Source organism: Polyodon spathula, chromosome 13 (genome assembly GCF_017654505.1).
Source record: "Polyodon spathula isolate WHYD16114869_AA chromosome 13, ASM1765450v1, whole genome shotgun sequence".
NCBI classification, from domain to species: domain Eukaryota; kingdom Metazoa; phylum Chordata; class Actinopteri; order Acipenseriformes; family Polyodontidae; genus Polyodon; species Polyodon spathula.
In genome coordinates, this window is record NC_054546.1 from 44,034,587 (window position 1) to 44,061,221 (window position 26,635).

General features: G+C 40.6%; 1 protein-coding gene across 2 annotated transcripts; it reads right to left on the reverse strand.

Moving 5' to 3' along the window:
* Nucleotides 1–1,291: 1,291 nt before the first annotated feature.
* Nucleotides 1,292–24,342, reverse strand: cylda (cylindromatosis (turban tumor syndrome), a). 2 transcript variants are annotated; one of them, XM_041268509.1, is made up of 17 exons: nt 24,057–24,342; nt 19,369–20,032; nt 18,372–18,725; nt 17,327–17,432; nt 16,851–16,949; nt 13,955–14,071; nt 11,892–12,256; nt 11,258–11,423; nt 10,630–10,771; nt 9,845–9,967; nt 8,220–8,311; nt 7,482–7,548; nt 7,246–7,378; nt 6,370–6,478; nt 6,004–6,122; nt 5,235–5,451; nt 1,292–4,280 (listed from the first exon to the last, which is right to left on the reverse strand). In XM_041268509.1, exons 2-17 carry the CDS (start codon nt 19,858–19,860, stop codon nt 4,096–4,098), a joined length of 2,886 nt encoding a protein of 961 aa, XP_041124443.1. In that variant the 5' UTR covers nt 19,861–20,032; nt 24,057–24,342; the 3' UTR covers nt 1,292–4,095. The 2 variants fall into 2 exon arrangements, with proteins under 2 accessions (XP_041124443.1, XP_041124444.1); XM_041268510.1 differs by lacking the exon at nt 13,955–14,071.
* Nucleotides 24,343–26,635: the final 2,293 nt, after the last annotated feature.

Consider the following 26,635-nt stretch of genomic DNA (forward strand, 5'->3'; position numbering starts at 1 on the left):
AGTCTCAGTAGTTATTGAGGAGTGCAGACACACAGAATATTCCAAGTTCATTAAAGTTTGCGTTATTAAATGCAGCGTTGCAGGATGTGATAGTCTCAGTAGTTATTGAGGAGTGCAGACACACAGAATATTCCAAGTTCATTAAAGTTTGCGTTATTAAATGCAGCGTTGCAGGATGTGATAGTCTCAGTAGTTATTGAGGAGTGCAGACACACAGAATATTCCAAGTTCATTAAAGTTTGCGTTATTAAATGCAGCGTTGCATGATGTGATAGTCTCAGTAGTTATTGAGGAGTGCAGACACACAGAATATTCCAAGTTCATTAAAGTTTGCGTTATTAAATGCAGCGTTGCATGATGTGATAGTCTCAGTAGTTATTGAGGAGTGCAGACACACAGAATATTCCAAGTTCATTAAAGTTTGCGTTATTAAATGCAGCGTTGCATGATGTGATAGTCTCAGTAGTTATTGAGGAGTGCAGACACACAGAATATTCCAAGTTCATTAAAGTTTGCGTTATTAAATGCAGCGTTGCATGATGTGATAGTCTCAGTAGTTATTGAGGAGTGCAGACACACAGAATATTCCAAGTTCATTAAAGTTTGCGTTATTAAATGCAGCGTTGCAGGATGTGATAGTCTCAGTAGTTATTGAGGAGTACAGACACACAGAATATTCCAAGTTCATTAAAGTTTGCGTTATTAAATGCAGCGTTGCATGATGTGATAGTCTCAGTAGTTATTGAGGAGTGCAGACACACAGAATATTCCAAGTTCATTAAAGTTTGCGTTATTAAATGCAGCGTTGCATGATGTCTCAGTAGTTTTTTGGAGGCATGTGCACCAGCTGTTGATTAGCAGACAGACAGGATTGTCACCCGTCTTTCTCAAGGGAAGCAATCTGCTCTCAACTGGGCAAATTCGCTCTGCATTTATCGTTGTTTATTTGGGATATCATCACACCGCAGTTCTAGGAATAATTCCTTTTCTTGACTAGCTGTTGGACACTGTTTTACAAATTCATCATACCGTGTCAAGGGTTTATACAGATTTTGAGTAGTATTCAAAAGCCTGTTAAAAGAAATTATAGCACTGCACTTGATTTGTGCACTTGATAATATAAATGCTTCAAGACTGAACTAAAGTGACTGCAATAGGCAATTATTCACCTATATTACATGTAGCATTGTTCTTTGTTTATATATATATATATATATATATATATATATATATATATATATATATATATATATATAAATTTATTTATTTTTTCATTTGTAGACTTGATGCTCAATGTCCCAGACCAGCACTACTCCATTTCATAAAATCAAACTTAAACAGCACATCTTCTACTACATATGAAACTGACATCGTGTTTAATAAATACATTAAGAATAACCTATTTTGAGATATATAAAAACATGCACAGCACAACTTTATTTCATTTTGCACATATCCCGTTGTTTTTTGTTAGCTCTGCGATACACAGCTACTGCACTAAACAGCGCCCTTTCACAAAGCTGACTAGTTCCCACTGCAGCACTCCAGAGCAGTCGGATTTAGACAGCATCAACCCAATGTGATGTGTAGAAGGCAAACCTCTTTGTAGTAGACCAGTTTTAATACAGAAGGGTCACAAGGCAAAGCATCAGGGGAGCATTTGAACTTGAATACCAGCAGATCTGCAAGAATAAGAGCTGCTCATTGTGAACAAATGGGCTTACTCATCAGGCAGAAGATTCGATAAGAATCATACAAAAAGAAAATTAAAAAACAAAACACAGCACTTTGTGACTTGTGTCTGTTTTTAAGTATAAAAGCCAACAAAATACCTCCCACACTTTGTTAGTATGAACAAGTGATGGATGTATACAGCTTCTTGGTGTATGAAAGCTCACAGGCTGATTTGAACTTCTGTTGCAGATCTGCTGGATCTATGACTAAGGGATAGATTGTATTATGAATGAAATAATGTTGTGTGGTATTCTCAAAGTACACACTGAAATAGCACGTCAAATCCAACTACACATCCACAAAACATCATGAAAAATTAATGCAGTTGCGTAGCTCATTCAACTTTTGCGTTTTGTTTGCTCTTAAGAAAGATTCTCTGTATCGACGAAGAGGTACCGTTTGTTCCAACAGACTTGTACAAAATTGTTGTAAGCAAGTCTGCATTTCTCACAAAGGTCTGACCTTGACCCTCAGATCACACTGTGTAACATGTAGGCAAATAGTCAAGTCTGTCTGGTTTACTGAACAGAGGCCATTCATCCAGTCAAGTATGTGTGTGTGTGTGCGTGTGCGTGTGTGTGTGCGTGTGCGTGTGTATAAACAAACAGGAGTTACATACAGTAAACAATATACACTTTCAGATACACAGGAAACGTTCTTTGGTTTCCATTTCAAATGCATTAAGGCTGCTTCTGGATAACCCAAGACATTTCATATTTACAGATAAAGAAGATAATGCCACACGATTATTTGCACAATTGCTTAAACACAATGACAGCACATTACAAGCATCAGGAACCCCAATTCAGAGCAGCCCTGAATGGAGTGTACTTGACCAAGAGCTGGTTATATCTATCAATCAACCAGACCACTGGTTTAAAAAGCATGTTACTTATTACTTGAGTCATACAGTATGTTATGCAGAATACTTTTAACGCTTCTTTTTTTAAACCACAGGTCACAGCATTTCAACAGGTCTTGCATCTGAAGATGCATTATAAAGGTAATGTGTTGATGTTTATTTTGAAGTTTCTATTTTGAAATCAGTAAGTCTTGGGTTCACCTATTTTCTCATTATGTTCAGCAAGGTAGTTTGCTTTTTATGTACATTAATGAAGCTTTCTACTTTCTGCTCTCACTGCATCAATATTCCATTCTTGTTAAAGTAGCATCTTAACTGGGTCCTTGATCCGTACTGAATGCTGCAGTAGCCAAATCATTGTCTAGAGGCATTTTCATTCTTGGCACTACAGTGCAGATCTTTCTGTTGCTGGGCTAGATTATTTATCTAATTCAATTTCAAACCAAGTATCTTTGCTTTGCAGTGTTCAGAACAGACTCTAATGTGCTTCAAATACTCTGGTACCAGTATAATAGCAGGCAAAGCAGATGTACAAGTGTTCGTTTTTGTCAAGCAGCGCACACAAGCTTGTTGCTAAAAAACGGTGTTGCTCAATCAGTGTTGAGCAAAGCAGACTGTGGCAGTTTAGAAAAACAGAAAGCAACCCAATTGTCTTTAAAAACTGCATCCAGATAAATGCTCCCTGGGCAACGCAAAAAAAAAAAAAAAACCCTGTACAAAAACTGTGAAATATCACATATTATGATTGGCTAGGGTCACTCACTGAAAGGATATGAAGAGACCTTAATAAGAAATGACAAAAAAGCAGGTGCACCTGTCCGTGTGACTGTTCTGTCAGCCCATACACCTGAAGATATGTCTTTGCGACCATCACTTACACCACAGGAATATAAAAAAAGTGAAAATAAATACTCCATTTGCGCAGGTGGAAATGTCGTTTCTACTAGAAGTCATACCAAAACCTGTATTAGTAATCTTAGACAAACTGTGACCTATACAGAAGTATTTTACTCACCACACTGTGGTGCATAACTTCTGACCCATCCCGTATAAGGTGCCCAATAAATGCTTTTAGAATTGGACAATCATGTAATCTATTGTACAAAATGCTGGCTCCAGTTCCTCTGCCATCTGACCCCAGACCTGCTGTATGTTCAACCTCTTCATTCAGTCATATTTACTTTCCCACACTTCTAGCATTTCTTGATTTGAGAGTATGTTCTCGTTTTGAACTCTTTATTACCTTTCTCATTGCCACCCACTGTATTATATATGTACCTGAGCAACATAATTAAGCAATAAAAGCTGCTCATTGATGCTTTCATGCATATACTATACTCCTCAGAAATGTGTAAGCAAGTTCCCTTTGTCCATCCAGTGCGTGGAATGGAGTACGACAGACTCGCAGTGGAAAAAACGTGTCAACAGAACAACTCGAGACTGCTTGGTTTAGAACTCCATATTTTGCTAGCATATTCTCAGTATCAGGTCCATTCATTTCACTTGTATAAACTCATGGTTGGACTCTGATACATGTACATGTACGCGTCACACAGCAGTCTCCGTGCGAAGCCTTGAATACTCTTGGGGTCCAGCGCGTGGAGCTCTTCAGGGGTCATCTTGAGGTATGCGCCGACCTCTGGACAGGGCGTGACCTGGGGGATATTGAAGCCATTCTGTCCTCCTGAGGGAGGGAGAAAAAAACAACAAGGAGTAAAACTGATGCTTTCCAGCAACAGTTGAGAGAGAGTAGAACACACACTTCTCATTTGCTTAGTCTGTATTGCACAGAACAGACAGCCCGTTACAAAGGTACACAATGAAGATTTTATCAAAAAGTGATCCAAACATGTGGAGAGCAATACGTTTTTGCAAACTTTCTTCCCTGCATGTGTATCTTTGTTACACCACTACAAAGCCCATCATCAACCCCCATGGGATCGTCCCCTCCAGCACAATGCAGGAATTGACGGCGTGCTCCTGGACTGGAGAGTGGTATATACTCCTGTAGATCCCCACCCCCACCCACTCAAGGTCTTGTTGTAGTAAGCAATAACGCACTTTACACAGAATGGTTTAGTCATTGGCCTTAGGGCTTCTGAACTGTGTATGAATAACTTTACTCAGCTTTGATGTTTAAAACAAATACACTTCTTCAAAATAAATGATTTACTGCAGTTCATCAGCAATGAAAGCCCATCCAATCATGGCTATAACATGTTCTGAACACTAGATGGCGACTGTCTGAGACAACTGAAGCAATACTGTGCACTTGTTTAGTATATTCAGTAGGGAGCAACTCACCTGCATTGTGGATTACAGAGGCTTTGCTAAAAAATTATGTTTATATGCTATGGCAGTGGAAAGCAGTGTTGTTAAATACTGAGTTATAGGCAGTACAGCCCATCAGTGCATGTGACACTTTCATTAAAGAATACCCATCAGATGAGGGCCCCTGTATTTTCAGGGCATGCTTTGAAACCAAGGATACATTTCCATATCCTGTTAAACACCACTACCAGATCACACGATTATCCTGGTTGGTTTTTTGCTCTTTTAAATTACAGTTACAATGCTTAACGCTGTGCAGAAACTCTGGGGCTTCCTAAGGAAACAAATAGAAACGAAGAAGCCCCACCGTCCCGGTCTGCCATGCTGTCGAAGAAGAGCCAGGCCGATTCCCCCGGGCCGTACTTGACGAACGCCACATAGTGACTGGTCTCTATACAAAGCACCGCGAAGAGCTCCATCCTCTGCCTGGGGAATCTGCCCTGCCGCCAGGCACAGTCCGCCAGCTCTTTCGGGAGGGACAGCTTGCCCAACTGGTGCCCTTTTCTCCGGGGGTGGAGATGCACCTACAAGAAGAGCAGAACACTCTTATCTCCTTGGTAAGGCAAGCTTTAACAGTGTTCTCTTTTTCCAATAAGGATATTTGTTATTATCTTTCAAGTTAACGTTTTACTTGACAGTCTGTATCTGTTCATGACTCTAGACAATACACATGCAGTTAAAAAAAAAAAAAAACGAACACAGCAATAATTACATTTTTAAATAGTTCTGACAGGCTGACAGGTTTCCTCCCTATATTGTTTTATTCTTCACTGGCCCAGCAGGTACGTGCATGACAGAAGCTTCCATTGTTTATCCTCTGTCCCCATCTTGTGGTTGTTCCGTGTATTAAACATTTTTAGCTTTCCAAGTGGAGTATATGTTTTTACAGTAGGCATGCTGTCAGTGAGTATATGAAGTAATATACATGAGATTAGCAGCTGCGTTATGTTTTGTATTCTTGTAAAGTGCGTTGCTAGTAACACCTGGTATTCTTTAACAACCTTCTCCACGCTTTGTCCTATAGGCATTACACCCGGCAGTCTTCCTGTACATGCACAGTACCCAGTCTTTCTTACTTGTGTGTTGCACTTTTCACAGAACTGCTTGATTTTCCCAGCAGCGATGTCTGCATCTTCGTAGCACTCCCTGCATTCGTAGAGGGCCAGTCCACCGCAGATTCGGCACTCCCTGGGAGCTGAAAACAACACAGGACATCTTCAGGAAGATCGTCTAGAAAAACGTTAATTTGCAGGACAGTGCTGCGATTGGTGTTGCTGTTGTTATCCTACTGCATTGAGACAGGCCTCTCGTGTAAACAGTATGTGTTCTAGTCCTGTTTTTGTAACTGCTGTACCTCCTGGTACTATACTGTTCTCATAGAAGCCTGCTTCTTCTACCGAACAGAACTGAAACAAAGAAATAAATAGAAGCAAGTAACTTACTGTCTTCGAGTAAATCAGTGATGTCCACTTCCAGAGAAGGAAAGATTTTGTTGAACATCTTGAAGTCTTTTCCAAACCGAGGCATCTGGATAATAAGGCATGATGGAGCCTGGGAAGGAAAGAGTTAATAGCTGTGTTGAGAACCTGAAGTGACTGATCATCTTACTACCAAGTATCTTGAGAACATTTAGTTGAAACTTAACCCTTAGCGGTCCATTTATTCAGTGCTTGTCACGCACGTCAGGTCCAACTTATTTTCACAAGCGCTGTTTATTTTACACACACTGTTTAAAATATGTATTTTTTTCCAGAGTAAAACAGGTTTAAAGGGCACTGAATTGCAAAAGGAAACTCAGTACTCAGTAATCTCCAGCCAAACCCCACCCCTTGTTCGCTGCATTTTTCACATACCTCTTTATAGACATACTGATAAATCCTCTCGATCACTCGTTTTATCACCAAACTCTTCATAATGTGATCCAAGTCATTATTTTATTACTATAACATCTCAAAAAGCTCTGCAGATGTCTGGGATATTCTCTGGATGCGGAAGCAGCTATCTCCTTTGTTTATGTCCGTTTTATCTCTATAGTTAATGGGGCTATTAGATACGCCTTTTTTTTTTTTTGGCTTCATTCAGCTCCTAACGGACTCACTCGGCCATCGAAAGGTTTTCTCTGCTTTTTCCGGAGAAAAAAAACAACTAGAGACCTGTGCTTTACATCTTTTTGATGATGTTGGACCTGGTCCAACATAGGACCGCAAAGGGTTAAATATGCAGTTACAAGGGCACATATATTTTAAACAAGTAGTTAGGCAGTAGCAATAGCAAACTGGTGAGTCCACCATCAGATAGAAAGAAAACCTGTTTCTCACCTCGGCAAACTTCAAGTCACTGTTAATGAAGGACCATTCCAGCAATTGCTGGCTAGTTGGGACGCCAACCTTTTCATTTTTATCCATGAAGATTTGGTAAAAGTAACAGTCTTGAACTTTCTGCCCCATTGACCTGCACACAGAATAGTTTCCATTGCAATTATTACCCTGAAATACAGAAAGCATCAGTCTTGAAAGAACGACACATATGGGACTGCATTGTTTCAATAGCTTACCGAACTTTCAGCAATGGATCCACTCGTAAAATATGATGGAAGAGTATGTTCAGAAATTCTTCTGGATCTGCAAAAAAAACAACAACAAGAAAATTGGTTTATTATTATTTATTATGGCAATGCACATACTTTGACAACAAACTGAAAAAAGAGCCTTCAAAATATGTGATCCTAGTTCTTTAGCGCTCCTCCCCCTTTTTAACAACATGTTTTCAACTTATCAAAATGCTCTGCTTCCTACCACACCTCTCTGGGAAAAGTGACCCCATTTCCTGAAAAGTACATTAAAATTAGCACCAGCCCACTGATCCCGCCCACCCACACAGGCAATCTTATAGCCCAACACACGAATCAAGGAAACATCTGGAATGGGACTATTCCTTTTAAAAGATCAAAGCACATATCCAGGTGCAGCCCTACAGTTGTCAGAGGGCTGGTTAGTCTCACTGTTCAGATCTAGCAGTTTCACCGGCACTTGGTTATTGGTACCTTAACATCAGCACAACTAGTTGGCAGAACCTCAGATTAAGTATATATGGCTTTGGGGAAACAACCAATACATTTGCTGGGTAGCGCCCCAAAAACAAAATTGATTAGGTCTTTTCAGATTATGGTGATAGCACAGAGAAATTAATGTTTCAGAATCAATTCTCAAAGCCTTTCTGATGGCAGCAAACTCTTAATAAAAAAACAGCTCCTTACTGGGAGTGTCCCTGCAACTTCTTTGTTCTTACACACCTTTCTCCTCGGAGGTGAATCCAGAAGCGGCTTCCACTTTCTCAAGTATTCTCCTAAGTTTCATTATTTTCGTAGCGCACACGTATCCAAATCTGTGGAAAGCAAAGCAAAGCAAATGAGATGTTCAGGAATGGGAAAGGAAGGATCACAAAGTGGTGCAGTAAAGTAGCTGCTCTGTACTGGTTTGTGAACCCCAGCAAGGTTACCGAGAAGCTCATGCATTACACAACATGTGTGACCACCAGCTGAACGAGGGGCGAAACCTCATTCGAGTTTGGGAAAGGCGAATGCCAGAGAGCTTGCTCAGTTGTCTTTTCTATTACTGGGTACGTAATCCTTTCACTGTTTAACAGAGCCAAGATTCAAGCAGTAAATCCGTCACACTTGTCAACTCACCACCATCATCATCATCATCATCATGGATATAATAAATGAATACATGGTTCATATTCATATTAAATGGTTCATATATATTCATATTAAATGGCACTTACAGTACTGCCACTGAAACTGGGTACTAGTAAACTGCAGACTGTACCCTAACAGAAATGAGATGGCATCCCCTGCTATGCTACTGATCCCTGGAAGACTAATTAAAAGAAAGCAGCAGACGCTGTATTAAAACTCAACAAACTTCAAAACACAAGACAAAGCGACAGCATTCCCTGTGCTGACTGGACTGCCACCCTGCTGTGATTTACAAAGGGCTTCTGGGATCACAGCTAAGCCTGTAGGGGACAGCTGCACAGGCTGCAGCCCGTTTTAATGAAACAAACTATTAGCACTCACCAGGCTAGGGAGTTAACTAACGGCAGTGAGGCCGCCAGGGTTTCATGTTTATACGCTGGACCTTATCAGCTCGCTACAAAATCTGGGCATGCGTAGGGTGGGGGAGTCAAACAAAACAAACGCTGGCCCTGGTGCTGTTTGCATTATTAATCTCACCTGAACAACAGTGCCCTTACAATGTGAAGCCATCATGCCCACTTACAGCTGCACAGCATTAACTAATGGGTTTGTTTGTTTTGTTTGATGGAACAACGGCTTGGTGACTAGGGGAAGTACACCAACGTGGAGGTTTATCAAACGGAATGCACCCAGCAAAGATGTCCAGTACTGTGGAAGCAGCACTCACATGCGCAGAGGGTTCACAGTGTCATGTACAGCAGCACTCACATGCGCAGAGGGTTCACAGTGTCATGTACAGCAGCACTCACATGTGCAGAGGGTTCACAGTGTCATGTACAGCAGCACTCACATGCGCAGAGGGTTCACAGTGTCATGTATTGCAGCACTCACATGCGCAGAGGGTTCACAGTGTCATGTACAGCAGCACTCACATGCGCAGAGGGTTCACAGTGTCATGTAGCAGCACTCACATGCGCAGAGGGTTCACAGTGTCATGTACAGCAGCACTCACATGCGCAGAGGGTTCACAGTGTCATGTACAGCAGCACTCACATGTGCAGAGGGTTCACAGTGTCATGTATTGCAGCACTCACATGCGCAGAGGGTTCACAGTGTCATGTACAGCAGCACTCACATGCGCAGAGGGTTCACAGTGTCATGTATAGCAGCACTCACATGCGCAGAGGGTTCACAGTGTCATGTATAGCAGCACTCACATGCGCAGAGGGTTCACAATCTCGGTCCGCAGCAGATCCTGAGTCTCTCTATAGTACTCCACGTCACTTTTACCCCTCGGTCTCAGCAGCACTGTGTCGAGGACCGAGCTGAAGGAAAACAGGCTGCAGAAACACACAGGCAGATATAAGCTTGGGAAGGAGGAGTCAGCTTGGCCCATCAAGGATCGTCCCTTGTTAGCACACCACTTGCCCCTAAGGGGATCGATCTGCTTCAGTAACACATAATCCATTTGTTCATGTTCCTAGTGTTTTGGATGCTACACACATACAGTTTAGAATGGGTTGAGGGAACAAAACAAAAAAAAAACTGCATTGTAAACTATATATACCGTTATGGGAATCATTTATCCATCAACAACTGTATAATACTCAACAATGTTAAATTTAGGAAAATATCAAAAGAAACATAATACATTCAATGACAAACATTTTGACTGGAAACCTTTTTCAATTTCATTACAAGTTGTTTTCTTTTTAAATTGAAATAGCTAATGAAAACACAGACACACAATATTCCAGCACAGCTCCTCACTGAGCAGTTAACTAGCTGTGTCCCACGACACACACTTTTTCTGGGTAGATCTGATTGTAGTTAATACTTGTCTATTTAGATTCTTTATTGTCTCTCTAAGAATAGACATCATGCAATAATAACCTAACCCTTCTTCACCCACACATCTATCAGCAGCTTTGCCCTGCAGCCAGTCTGCCACTCCCCCACATTCAATTCCCTTTCCTCTATGTAGGTTTGAACACCAGCTCACCAGAATAAAGTGGAGTCAAGGTAACAGGAGTTATAATGTCCCTGGATTCCTTTCTTCTTCCCCACCATGACCTCCAGCCCCTCCATGTCCATTTTGGGAGGGGTGTTCTGCTCCACCACCTCACTCAGGTAGCCCCCAAATGCTGGAGAAAGCAAAACGACACTCAACCCAAGACACTTCAACCCAGAGGGGAAGCAAATCTACCCTTCCGCGTTGAAGAAGTGAATTGTGTCATGTTTCTGTATGGTGTGTATCAATAAGCTTTATGCCACTAATAGCAGGGGTGTTAGATTAGGATTGAAACTTTAGTATTAAAACGTGTTTAAATGTTTAAAAGTTGAACATATTTGGCATTTGTGCAACAAAAAAGCCATCATGTGTGCTGTTACTTTTTCACTACAATGTGGACGAGATGTGTGCAGCATAGGAGTATACAGAAAAGACTTTGAATAAATAACCATACACTGTTACCTGACCTGCATGTCTTAGACACAGGTTAAACATTTAGGAACAATTCTAAACAATGCACACTTTTAAACTCTGAACTGTAGCCATCCTTAATTAACAGGCTGTCTCCGTGTGTGTGGATTTTGGTTCAATCTTTCTCTTAATAAAGCAGGTCTGTTACCTATTGAATTGCAGCGCTCAATCTGGTTGGAGGAGTGGTGCGGAGACGGGAATCTGGAATCTGGCCTGCAGCTCTTCAGTTTGACGAACAGAGCTTTCTTCGGTGCACAGGTGAAGTAGCGCATGCCCTTGAAGGTGCCGTCTGTACAGCCAGCACATTCGTCCTCCTGCAAGACAGGAATGCGGGTCAAAGCACACCCAGGGCAGGGCTGCCAGCTCTCATCAGTCCTCGGGTAACCGAACAGTTCACGTTTGTGTTTCAAAACCAAAATAATCAAATAAAATACCCATTGTTTTCTAGCAGTGCATAGAAAACCCTCACAAATCAGCTGGAACAGCGATCAGTCTGTTGCTACAGTGATTGCTTTTCATTAGTGCTGGGTCAAATTCTTATTAAATAAAGAAAGGATAGAAACACTGTTTTGTACAGCAGAATGTGTTCAATGATTTCAGAAGTCATTTCTGCACTGGTTTCCTTTGCAAGGTGTCTTTTTTGATATATAATTTATCAATAATATTTATATACGAGCATGGTCATTTTTTGACACCCAATACAAGCAGCGTATGGTATGTCCAAATTGGTGTACCCATACTAATTGCTATCAGACTACAATGCAAACACATGGAAGACTCACCAGTTCCAGTCCAGCTAATGGCTCAGTGAGCCCAGGGGGCTGCCCCACCCAGCGGATCACTCCGTAGAGAGGTGGGTTCTCCTTCACCTCCGCCAGGGACCCCACCTCCAGGCCGTACTGGTTGCGGAGTGGCACTGCGAGGGCTGGGGCCTCGTGGGCGTCCCCTATGACAGACTGCACGGACAAGGAGAGCGGCGTGGGGCTGATGCTGCCGTTGGGGCCGCTCTTGCTGGTCAGGTTGAAGGGCAGTGAGTGGAACTTGCTCTCGCCAGACAGCGACAGAGTGGGGGGAGGCCGGGAGGGAGAAGAGGTCTGGCCGAACCCAGGGGAGGTGTCCAGGAGGGACTTGGCAGGATCTTCTCCAACTGCAGAAATAAATAAAATGACATGCAGAGATAATTCTAAGATAAGAAGCAGGTTCAAACTTAACTGACACAGTAAACTTGTGTTCCTCAAGCAGAAGTGTTACTTAACCTCTATTTGGAATTCAATTAATGCAGAAAAGAATATGGGTTTTTACAAAGATTGGTTAGAGCAACAAGTTCTTTTTAGTCAAACACTGTATTGCTCAGAGGGCAAGGCAGCTTCATGCAAGGGATGTTGAAACAGCAGCTGTTGAGATACAAGACCCACATTCACAAAGCTTTAGAACTCACTTTGTGACAGGGCCCTCCACAGAATAAAGCAAAACGGAAAAGTGCTGACATGTTAACACTCACACAACCTATATTTGATGTAAATCTTTTTCTATTTCATCACACTAAGTAATAAAATAGAAGCTGCAAAGACATTGGATACATCCATTTATTCTGTTAGCTTCACTCTTTTGACGTAGCTTTGGTGCACAGATGAAGAACGCACCATCACAAGTGTTAATGAAACTTATTTATCAGATACTGTTTGTATGCCAAGGAAACCCTCTGCCCATACAGATAGGAAACAGGGAGCCCCTCCACAGGACAGTTACCCTGTCTTTTTACTGACCACATTTTGCTGGCAACCCAAAACTCCTCATTTTTGCATTTTCAAAGACACTTCTACATATACCTGAACCTCAAACCAATGCCCCCAAAAATGTTCCCACATTCTAGATCCAGAGCTCTTGTATTTACTAGTATCACTGGGCTTCAGACATTTGCAAGGCTTTTATTAATGCTATATATTCTCATCCAACACTGGATACCAACAGAAACCCCTAGGTCTTCCTACAGTGTACAGAAAGCATTGCAAAACCAGGTCTTCTTGAGAACTGGTCAGCTCAACAACTGCAAATACTTACCAGTTAAAGATGTACAGCAGTTCTTGGTTGGACTCTGCAGCAAGTTAATTAACATTATGTAATTAGTTGTAAATAAATGAAAATTCAGAAAATGTGTAAATGCAAACACTAAACAAGAAATAACTGTATGTAATTTGCAACAGCACTAGTAAAAGCCTTTTGCATGAGCTGTATCTTATCAGATGCAGGTATTTACATGCGTGATCATGCATCATGGGCACTACTAAACTACATGAGGTAGCAAATGGTACTCTAAACAAACGATCTTGATAGCTTGATAGCAGTTTTGTTCTACTCTTGAAAATACAGTCAAGGTTGGTTCATACTTTGCCACTGGGAGGTCACTGTGAGAAAAATGAAACTCTGGCAAAGTTATATGACTAGAGAGACGGTTGCATGATTGAAGAATGATCCAGGCATTGAGAGACATGTGCTCGAATCAAGGCTGTTAGGACTGTGTTGCTTGACCTTTGGGGTGAATACATTTACCCATATTGCATTGCTGTAACTCAAAAGCTGGGTCACAGACCAATGTTATTGCAATGATCGGTTGATCTGGTAAATACCAACAAGACGCCTCTGAAAATGAGACACCAGGTATAGCAAATTTTAGTCTTTCACAATGACTGAAGACAACACTGTCACTGTAACTAAGCCACAGGAATAAGGGACTGATACTCCTGAGTTCCCAGCAATGCTTTTAAACTGAAACTGGCTCAGTAAATGGGGACTTTGCTATCAGGTTGTTTTGTTGTAGAGTACCCGGTTAAGCCTTCTGTATTACCTTCATCAATGTACCATGTGCTTTTTGATTTGGATTGGGGCTGGTGATCAATAGTGCTGCCATTTAAAGTGTAATAAAATGCAGATCTGCTTCTACTTCCAGACTGGGAAGTAATTCCTGTAGATGACAAAGTAGGATGAATATATCTGCCTAAAGAACTTGCATGAGAAATAAAAATAAATACAAGATTTTTGAGTTACTGTTGTCTGTTGTCACCCTGGGTAGGACAAATTTGAACATGCCCCCAAAATAGCCTCTGCCTATTAAACAGTCTTGTTTAAATAAAGAATTCAGCCAGTGACTAACAATGACTTAATGAAAGTGTAGGTCCTCAAACTGCCCAATTCATTTCGCTTTTCATTAAAAGGTGAGCTTGAGTTTTGCATTTTGGTTGCTGCTAGAAAGCATCAAAACACATTGACGAGGGGGAAAAGTCAAAAGGGTTAATATTAGACCGCTTTAGCATCTATTTTCCCAGTCTGTATAATAAGGCTTTATAAACAAAGGACAGAGAAAAGGATCCAAGCATGAAACTGCCTTGGTAAAGATCTATATTCAGAAGAAATTCTTTCACACCATTTGCTTTCCTGTTGTATTAAATCACTCTTTGAAGCCCTTCGCTTTGACAGTTTGTCACACAATTCTCCAGCTTGCATCTCTTGACTGGAGCTGTTTTTCTGTCTTGAATCTGCATGCAGATAAACATGTCGTTCTCTTGCATTACCAAAGGAAGTTTACACATCGGGGGTGGGGTTGTTTCCATTTGAAACAGGAACATAGTCATTTCATACAGAGGAGGAAACGTTAAATCAGCAGTTTGTGTTGAAGCAAATGAGTAAGGCCCTGTGAAAATCACGATTTCACGGGCTGCGCGAAATCATGAGATTTGCCCAATACGAGATTTTTACAATATTCTTAAGAAATAAAAATCATTTCATAATTACTGTCATACAAAAAATAAAACAAATCACATTAACTGTACAGTCCTGTTATGTGCCTGTGTGTAATATTCGTCATGCACACAGTGCTGTGCAGTGATTATGTCATGTCACAAATACAACACACTGTAAACAAGAAAATGAATGTCTCCAAAAAGGCAAAAAAATGTGTCTGCAGCAGATCACGTAAAGCAGTATCCAGCAGGGGTTTTACACAGCGATGGAGGTCTTGTTCTATATGTCCTGCAACATTACTGTAGATCACTACCGAAACTCGTCTGTTGACAGGCATTTAGATTCACCGAAAAGAGAAAGGAGGAAATCCATAGCAGTACTGCGACTGCTTTACTTGCAAAGAAACAAAAAACGGTGACTTCCATATTCCAAAAGTCCACTTATAAAATTTTGACCGGACAGAGGCGTTTGTTTGCGCAAATATCCCTTTTGAAAAAGTGGACAACCAAACGTTACGGAAATTCTTCGTTACGGAAGACAGAGTGTAGTAAATGGTGGAGTGATTCCTTCATCAGCCCAGCTGAGATGTGAATATTTATCTAAAGTTAAATAAAGTTATGGAATTGGTAAAACAGTCTGGTTGCTTGTCAGTGGTCACACTGACGAGTTGACTGATGCACAAGATCAGTATGGGTTACACATTTTATTTGTTTTGCAAGGCCTAAAATGGTGAACATGCACCAGACAAACTGAAAGTTGTCCTTGTAGATAAGGCTGTTAATTACAACACCGTTTCACAAGCTATCGTAAAGTGCTTCAGTAACTTTGATGTTAATGTTGATATCAGCGCATTTTTCTATATACATGCTATTTAAAAAAAAACTAAAAAAACCTGTACATGTAATTTATTTTATATTTCCATGCACATTCCACGAAATACAATACTTTACCCGTGACAATGCTGTGAATTTTAAATCAATTTTCTGTGATTTTCACAGAGCCTTACAAATGTACAAATCCAGCAAAAGCGCATGCAGAGGCAGGTTTGTAATCACAATGAGGGAAAGATGCGGAGCTGCGGAGTACAAAGAAAGCACAGAGTCAGAGGATTGTACCGTTACGCCATCATGAGGTCTAGAAAATACAAGCATGGACCCTGACAGCACAGCCTGCGTTTCAGCAGCGCTTTCCACCTACACAGCACATCTCTTAACTGTACATCCCACTGGCCTTCACATTTTTATATAACCAACCACAATAATGTGCAATTATCAGAAACATATGTGTGCATTTTCATTAAAAAAAAGGACGATGCACAACTTATATTTAATCTTTTAGTACACTCGGACACTATCAAGAGCTTGGTTTTTCAAATATTGCAGCACTACCCCAGAATACCACTAGATGACACCCTGCTTCTAGAGAATGAGTGTCAGGACCGAATCACACCTCAAAGTGTGTAAATTGGAGAGTTTTTGTTTTATAAATCCTGTTGTAGTCAAATACATAAGTACTTTTGGACAGTAGGCATTAGAGCGGATTAACTCTGTAGTGTTCTTGAGACAATCAATTAAAAATCCTGATCCAGACTTCAAAACCTCCAGGAGAGTTTGTAAGTCCAGTAAACAAGGTGAAACAACACATGTGAAAATCACTAGGAGCCGTATTCATTAAAAAAAAAAAAAAAAAAAAAAATTAGTCTTGTACCAAAGTGAAAAATTGTTAGCAACTTTCTAAGCAGGTGAACTTTTTAACCAGTGTTTGATTTATGGTGTTAATTGTATTTCTGCAATTTCCGATGAGCGTTCCTTGCAGTTTTTATATAAAAAAAAAACTAACATCACGAGGTGTGCATTTAGAACAGCTGATGCGTGTTTGCAAACAGTCAGGAAGACCAGGGTGCTTTGTAGTCCTCATAACACTGCACTCCCAGCTTCTGAGAGCGAGAGAGAGAGAGAGAGAAGACACACAATGAACTGCGTACTATTTCCTATGTACCTTACCTTTAGATTTGGGCTTGCTCTGATTGGACAAGCTCTTCTCTCCTACCCCTCTTGATGCAAAGATGTGTTTCTGGAGTCTCTGGTCCTGCATGGGGAACTCTAGAATAAACAAAACATTTGCATAATCAACATTTTTGGGGTTTATTTCCACAACAAAGAATTCACCATAAAAAAATTAAAAAACTACTAGAGCTGTTTGTCTTAAAACTAACACAGTGGAATCATTTCTTGTTACAAAATCCCAATACAAAGTTTCATCACAAAGTTTCATTACAGCCTTCAGCTCAACCAATCAACAGACCTGAAGATCTCCTTCTAACAGCACCAGGTACAACCCAACTTTAGAAAGCCCAGAAATCAGTTTAAAAAGACATCCCAATACAGCTGAGAGCATTTAAAATATCATTTCCATTGCGACGCTGGCTACCAGAAACAAAAAGTTACAAAGAAATACAGACGACAAGAGAAATACTGACCTGGCATCACATCATCAATATGCACAAGGCAAGTGTGTTCTACGCTTGCGAAACTACACAGCAGTTTGTTATTTATCACTCCATCCCAGTCACCGATAGGCTTGTCCTGTAAACAGAAGCACCTTGCATCATTCCCCGCTGCAGTATATCATTATCTCGTAACCATCTATTTATATTCCTGCCTCGGACGCTCCACCCTCTGGAGGTTTGCAGCTTTTTTGAATGCCAAGAGGGCTGCCAGAGGAACTGGTCACTTAGGGGGTCCAATCTACACCTGACCAAATACGTTTGCAAAACTGGTCCGAAGGTTTCCGGGTTAGCAACACCGATCCAAGGCTACAAGCTCAAGCAATTTGCTGGAGCTGAAATGACTGTGTCGTTCTCATAGCAAAACACAATGCTCAGTGCAACCAGGCAACAGGGAGAAAGGAGGGAGAGCCAGCCCTGTGCACTCCTGTAGAAGGTACTCCCTCCTGGCAACTGTATTCTGTGAACAGACACAGCCCTCCAGACTCCGATGCTGTACAGCATATCCGAAGACTCTGCAACACAGGGCTTTGTACCTGGCTATGGGGGAAAACATCACATCTAGAAGCTAGATGTTAAGCAGAATGTATTGATAGATTTTTATTTTGCTCTGAAAACAACTCATTTCCAGATGTGATCATATTCTGTGGTTAAGTACTGTATGCTATAATGTGCAGGTGTGTGTCTGTGGGAAGGGGAAGAATCTAAGTAGACACAGAATCAGGTGACCTGCCTCCTACTCATTCCCTACATGATCAGCAGTAACAGGATACTGTTTCCAGTATTTGTAAACAAAGGAAAGGCCATACTGTAATTATACAGGGTGTGGAAAACCAAGTTCTAATTTTATCCCATCAGATACAGAGAGCTGCCGTTGTAAGATTGTATAGTGTGGTGCATAGGGAGTTCAGATGTGATCACAACATCGTGTACCAATAAGCAGACAAGCAGATACTGCAAGGTGAAAACAGCCAACCAGTTTTAAAATCTCTCATAACCATGCTAGTTGTTTTCTTACCATGTCCACTCCAACATAGAAGCCTAAAGCTTCATTTCCGGGCAGAAGATCACAGAATATGACAGTCCCGTGCTCCGCTTCCTCTCCGTGCTTCACTATCACTCTGGAGTTTATCTCCAGTGGCACTGCTCTCCAGTCACTGTCTCGGGGGTCCACCAATGCAGAATGGTCTGTCTCCAGGTCTTCATCTTCTTCATCTTCTTCATTCTCCTCCCCCTCCTCCTCCTCTTCTTCTTCCTCCTCCCACAGCTCCAGCTTGTCCAGGGCCACAAAAACCCCACACTCATCCTCGCAGCGGAAGAGCTGCTTGCCTTGGTAAGAGCCCTCGGTGAAGCCGCAGCCCCTCCCTTCTTCCTAGCGGATTAAAGGAGAAATGCACCACTGATGCCATTAGCCAAAAGCTTTTCCTTTTTTTTTTTATTAACAAAGAGCAAAAGAACAAGCAAATAAAAGAAATAAAGAAAGATGAACTACAATATTGAACCCCTATCCCCCAAAACAGACAGTAACCCACACTGCCTTTAATATCTGGCCTGCACTGAGCAATCATGACTTACAACAACTGTTGTATAACCTTGCTCAAATACCAAGCAGCTGCACAGTACACAAACTGGATCACTCAGTATAGCACATGCACTGAAGAACTTCTATCCTGGCAACCAGATCTGTGAAGCAGCTGCTGTTCAAATCTCCAGGGTAATGTGATCACTGTTTAGTCTTACCAGATGATTTCCTTTGCACGGAGCACAGCCATTATTACACTTTCTTTTTTACACCAACCAAGATTTAGTAACATTTAAAAGATTCAATAACCTGTAGTGCCTATCAATTATTATTGCAAATATGGTACTGTAAGAAAGTGTGCACGGTACTGTACTACCCTAGTGGATGATCTCTTTATGGCCAGTTAAGAACCTGGTAAAAGTATAACAGGATGAACAATTTCTCAAGTGTTATATCACATCTTAATGATATTAATTAGTATACTGACACTTACCAATAACTCTACCCCAAACCAGATTCCTGATAGTGTCCGTTCTGGCATCAGAGGCCCTTTGAACCTCACCACCCCTGGCAGTTTGTCATCCCCAGACCGGAGCTGAACTCTGACTTTTGAACCACAGTCTATTTCCCGTAGCTGTTCAAGCCTGCGCTTGTTCTTGAAGAGGCAGTAGCGCTCTTCACAGTTCGTAATCGCTAACAGCAACTCAGAAAGCTTCTCATCGATGTCAGCAATGTCCTTCTCATCGAAGCTGAGGACCACGCTGGGCTGCTCCAGGATCCACAAACTCTTCTTGCCTTTGTTGGCTGGAATGGGGCGGCCCATGGATGAACGCTCTTGGCACGACTGTCCGATGCTTCCCCTGGGGATCTTCAAGTACTTCTGAGGAGGCTTCTCCACCACGCATTCCTGCACCAGTATGTAGTAGCGAGGATCCTCCCGGAAGGCTGTGTTCATCTTGTCTTGACTCCATAAGGCCGAACTCATTATGACACCAGATTAAAACATGAGCTTCTGCACATTAGAAAGGGCCCATGCATCATAGTAACATAAAAATAAACGAATCATGGCGATATTCCTTTGAGGTGTTCACTTTTCTGCATGTTCTTGTCGTTTAATGCCTCTGCATCAACCGGTCAACTCTGTAGTCCATCAAGTCCTGCAAGACAGAAGTCCACCACGTTTAGTTAAACTTCTAGCACAGTACTGTTAAACAATTAGCTATTTTCCATCATCTGGCTTGAGATTTCTTTTTTTTTACTACAGGGTCAAGCCAATGTTCTTTAACCTTGTGTGTAGGGGAGAGTGACAGTGGATTTGAATTTACGAAGCCAAAACTGGCAGGGATTACAAAGGTACCACAAAATGTTCCTGTCAGGACAACTGAGGAAGTCAGCACCTCTGGTCACTTTTTTTTGTTTGTTTTTAAAGTAACAAACGCTTATTCACTGCCAAACATGAACTACTTTAGATGTGTAACTGCAGTACAGGATACTGACCTTAAGATTCGGGTTTCAGTGTAGGGAGAGGATTACTCATTGTTTTATTAGCAATAACATGACAGCCAATCAGAGTGCAGTGTCCTTACAGGGGAATTTCATGTTACCTTTGTAAGGACAGCCCAAAACTGATCTTGGGGAAATAACAATGAAGTTGTTAAGCCCTGGCACATACAGCAATACTGTTTTGTTTTTTTCTTGGGAATCTTTATAACCTACAACCTCAAGTTATTAGTCTTTCATTTCTTACCTGTTCACTATCTCCTTTATTAATATTTTGTCAAAATGAAGGTCACAGATTGCCTCCTGACAATTTTAATAAAGCTGGAGCTCAGGGATGACAAACATTTTTGTAAGTGTGAAAGAAGGATGCTGATACTGCTGTATTCACATTGCACAAACGGCTACAAGGAAACATTTTAAAAGAAATGTTTATTTTAGTACAGAATAAATTGATTTAAGCATGTGCTTGACACATACTCTCATTTAAATAAACACTTGCTATATATTTAAATAAACACTTGTGCTCTCTCTATATCTGTATATATCTCTCTATATATAAAAATCAGACTATGAATATACTGTACTATTTTGCTTTAAAAAGTGCACTTGAATATTTGTCATTTCTTTGAAAAATTAACAGCAAGACCATACTACTCTCTGAACTGCACATTTTCTACAAGACCCCCCACACACACACAAAAATCACTTGCCAAACCACAGCTTCAAAATACACTGCACTATACTAACAGGTCAAAATATGCATGACATTTTATAAATCACTTATTTGCATCTTGCTTTTAATGATATCTACAGAGAAGCTGATGATTCAGCCTTCAAGATGTTAAAGACTGCCAATGATTTTGACAAACAAGTCCTTAAAGAATAACCAGACACGTTTATCCACTTTCAGAGAACCACACTGTCAAATAAAGCCTCGCTGCAGCACTGCTGGAAAGTGAAAGCTGTGTTTACCTCATTTTAAACTATCAGACTCAGCTCTTTCAATTCAGAGCCTTTCTTTCTTTCTTTCTTTGCTAGATCTGAAGAAAGCTGTGTATTAGAAATCGAACAGGCTCAACCCAGACCCCGCTGAGCAGGGGGTTTCCCCTGACCTGAGAAACCCCACATTCTGAGCACCAGAAGTACGAGCAGAGCAGGAAATAAACACAACTTGTACCACAGGTCTGGGAACCACAAGGGAAATTCTCAAACCTGCACCAGCCAGAATTACCCTGAATAATTAATACCATCAACTCCCACATACTCTTAGTGCAGCTGACAATACAATTGTTTGTACCACAAGCATACACTGACCTATAGGCTAGATTACCAAATCATTATTACGTGAGCAGTTAGAAGTCCTTCCAAGCTGTGTAAAGTTACAATCATTAACTGTATTAGCTTACTGTAGCAGCTGTCTTTTTTCATACAACACAAGGCCCTAAATAATTACACAACGTGTGTTTGTGTAAAAATACAAAGTGCATTTTAAGTGTTCGTCCAGTACTCCCATGTTGTCAGTTCCACTTTAAAGCTCATGAGCTATTTCAAGCCTTGTGAATAGGACCTGCTGTTCCTGAACATGACCATGCCAGTCGTGGATTACAGTGAACGACAATGACAGGTTGCAGTACCACAGTATGAGAGAGGGAGTGTCTGAGGTGAAACAGAGAGGATAAACCTGTAACTGTTCTAATGCAGACTGCATGAAGTTGTTTCTTTTGAGAAATGCCAAAGGCATACGGTACATCTACTTTACAAAAGGGACTTGCAAGACGCTAGCACTACTATTTGTATTAGTATTCCCATCTATTTCCTTCTCATGGCAGTTTGTGTCACTGGTGCAGAAATTGCCACGCTACTCATTAACAAAGAGTAAACGAAGGGAGTCGACAAACTAATCGGCTACTGACTTCTTCAGTTCACTCCCAGTGTTCAATCCTTCAGTACACAGACACTAGTTTAAAACATACACTTCTGCAGACAAAAACAAAGTAATACAATAACACATGAATTGACACTGGCAACCACTGAAGACATGTGCTTGGAGCCTGGCACCGGACGAGAAAGCCCTTTCTGTTCAATTGCAAGAGCTCTCAAAAAATGAACCTTTCATTGTGCACCAGTTTAACTGCGGTGTCACAGTGCCTCCCTGTGGATGCAATGCTGCACTACAGCAGAGCAGCACACAGGAAGAGTAGGGTACAGGCAACTGCCACAGTCAACTGTTACACCCATCAGATAGACCCAGTCAAGAAGACAGGCCCTTATTAAAGTACTGTGCTGCTTCCTGAAGATGGGATTTATAACCTCCTACTCCTGCAAGTGGCATCAAGAAAGAGTGGCAGCAGCAAGGCAGTTTGAGAGGGGGGTGTGTGTCTCTGAGGAAACAAATCCCCAGAAGAACATGAATTATCCACTCAATCCCAAAGACAAAGGAGGTCTAAATCAATGTTAATGCAGTATGTGCTGACGCATTTTAAGACATTAACCAAAATGTAACTGCAGTGGTTAAAGTTCAGGGCTTGTAACCAGAAGGTCACCGGTTCAAATCTCACCTCTGCCACTGACTGACTCACTGTGTGACCCTGAGCAAGTCACTTAACCTCCTTGTGCTCCATCCTGCAGATGAGATGTTAAATCAATGTCCTATTGTAAGTGACTCTGCATATAATGCACAGTTCACAGCCTACCTCTGTAAAGCGCTTTGTGATGGTGGTCTACTATGAAAGGTGCTATATAAAAATAAAGATATTATTATCATTATTATTGGGCAATAGATCAACAATATGCATACATAAATAATTCAATAATTCAATAAATAAAGCGTACATTAACAGATTTTTTAAAAAGCCACAATAAACCAGGATATTTGTTATTGTACCAGTATGATGGAAGAGTGAACTGCAGTCTCACCCCCTTCTTAATTAAAAACTTTGATAGCATGGTTTAAAAATGTGATACGTATGTTACTTAAAATGGCTCTTGGGGTGCGAATCTAATTGAATGTTTCAGTGTGAGTGAAGCTACACGTCACCTCGAGTTATAAATGCCTTGCAAGTAAGACATGGACTGAACGGCTGGCATCAGAACTGCAGTGTACACAAATGTTTTTACATTTATTTTTTATTAAAACAATGTTTTTTTCGTATGTACACAAAAGCTTTTAATGATTATTATCATTATTATTATTATTTCAGTATACGTTTCGGTCGAAAGCACGGCACTTGAAAAAAACAAAATGTATTTGAGACTTTCAGAAAGTTTCTCTCGTAGCCGGGGTAACCATTTTAAACTAATTTAATAATACCCCTCCTTATCCTGGCTTCAAAAAATAACTCTCAACACAAGTAAAAAGCATCTTTGCACATGTATAATACGTGAGCAGCTAGAATGCCGTAGTGCTGTTTACCAATTCATTCTGAAACCTGTACTTATCTCTGTGTTATTTTGCAATGCAACGCAAACATTAGAATAAAAATAAACAATTAAAAAAAAACACACTTTTGATATTGTGCTTAGTTGTAACGGGAAATGAAACAATCGTGTTCACCCAGGCCTTGGTTTAATTTTAAAAACCGCATCTACTATGACCATTTTAGTTCAGTGTTACAATATTCGTGAAGGGTATAAAAAAGAAGGATAATACACAGCGCGTTTAACATACCCGTGACAGCTTACCTTAACTATCTGTGTCTTCACAGTCAATCAACGCATCTCATTCGGGATCGCGACTCAAACGTTTACACGAATATAATAATATACCGCTGTCCTGGTCTTCGTGCTGTCAACGATGGGCCCCCAGAGAAAACCAATCGCGGCATCTCTCTTCTTTAAGACATCAGACCCTGGAAGGAAAGCTAATTCTAAAAATATGCCCAGCAGCTTTAATTCCGCTAGCATTTCATCTTTAATATTATTTACAAGAGGAACAGAGTCAATCTACCTTGGGTGATCTGCTGGGGGCACCGCCTATTCTTTCACTTGATTGGTGTGGAAGCTTTTGGTAAAAAAATGTTACTGGCTGGAGTTTACGTCACTCGTTTCTAGACACACCCTCAAGGGGGATTTCCGCAGTTTGGTTGAGCGGTACATTCTGAAGTGGGCGGTGCTGGGACAGGCATGTCATCATGACATGTCATTCTCATAAATGACAGCGTTCTATTTTGTGCTGTTGAATGGAAAACTTACAAAGAGGGAAAAAAAAGTAGTATGATTAATAATGTGGGATGTACACTTTGAGTACAGTATTAATATATTAGTCTAATGAGGCAACAAATTCCAAATGTAATAATAATAATAATAATATGTGAGTCTCCAGTACAGTTCACTATCATTTTCTATAGCCACTGCTGCATTGTGATGTCAGCACTGCATCACTGTGATGTCACCACTGTTGCATTGTGATGTCAGCACTTTGGCAGCGTTGTGTGCTATCACCTACGAGTTTGGTGGGATTGAGATCCAAAGGGAACTCATAAAGTACATTTTCTGTCAATCTGGGTGAGTTCCTCAACCTCCTCAGTGCTCTCAATCTAAACAAGAAAAACCCCACCTCAGAAGAGATCATTGCTATGTGCACATAACTCATTTTAATAACTCAATTAGCTCAAGGCCACTTATCCTAAATCCTATCATATCAATAACAAAGCCCTTGTGTACAGCATTTTCACAGTTACTTATTTTAACACAAAAATAGTGAAATAAAATTCCCAATTTCCTTTCAAAAAACATTTACAAAAGTTTACCACAGGAAGCATATCAAAGTGTAATAAAGCACAGTGAAAGCATGGTAAAGCGTAGGTAAGCATTATTAGGAATAGCATATTAATAAACATGGCAAACCAGGGTGAACTATGGTAAATGCAGAGTATAACCATGGGAAAAGCATGGGAAAAATGCAAAAATACAGTGGTACACTTTTATAAGGGTCAAATTGGTTATGTTCATTACTACAAACTCTCTTACTGTCAACAATTTTCTTAAATTGTTAATATATGTGTGGGTGTCCCTTTCTCAGGTCTTTATCTGTCTGTCCAGTTCTCAGCATACTAGTTTTAAAAGTGACGGGTAGCATTGGTTGATTAGTCACGATCACATCTGTAGAAACCTTCACACGCACACATGCATTTCCTGGCAGTAACCTGGATTACCAGCTGAGACGATTGACACTGAGTACAGTGTCAAAGCCACAGCAGCTTTCCATTCCTGTCCTACTTCCTCTCACTGATGATGAGAGATATAGTAAAAGCATGTGTTTCCGATAGCAAAGCAAATCAAAATGTAATAAAAGCATGGTAAAGCACAAGAAAGCATTGCAGAGCAATAACCATTGCATAACCATGGAATCGGACTCTGCAAATTACAATCCGCATTTACAGAGGTTAGCTTTCGTAAGGAAAGTTTCATCCTGTTCTGTAACTCACCGATTTGACAGTAATATTTTTCTCAAGTGCTTCTAGAAGATCCTTCAACCCCTCTCTTGTAATGTGGTTGTTTTTTAAGCCTGAAACACAGAAGAAATGTGTTGCTTTGTAAGAAAAAACATAAAAGCAAAATTCCATTCAAAATATATAAGAAAAATAGTAATGATACACATTCAATGTTCCCTTGTGCCACCTTTTTAAATGAAGTTCAGTAGCAGCAGCAAGGAGACTGGTTTTACAGATAAGAGCATACTTTCAACATGCACTGTGAAATTACTTTGTTAAAGCTTCCAATATCCCCTGCAGCAAAACTGGTATCTGTGCGGTTTATTTCCATTAAAAATGTACTCTAGTAAATTTGCTAAGTATTTTTGCAGTTTTCCCATGTTTTACCTATGGTTATACTACTTCTTTACCATAGTTTATCCTGGTTTACCATACACTTTGCAAAGCTTTTACTATGGGACCTTATTTAACAATGAAACTCCAATGATAAACAGACTGCACAGGGATGTATCAATAGATAATTGCTAAATAAATAATAATTTTTTAAAAAGTCACGCGCCAAAGTGCATCATTTTAGCAGCAAACAGAGCTCTTTGAAGTTGCTTCTTGCTAGTGATCACTGCTGCAATTCTACTTGTATTTCCTTTCATATGCCCCTGCATGTAGAGCATGCCTAGTGTCTGCAGAGGCCGATTCATTAGGCTATTGTCTGCATGTTGATTTTCTGGATGAGAGTCGACTCGTTTGAACAGGTGGTTCCCTCATCCCGAAGTAGCTCTGCCCTCAATAGACCAAAAGAAACTAGTCAACCTTGCCGCTAATCAAGTC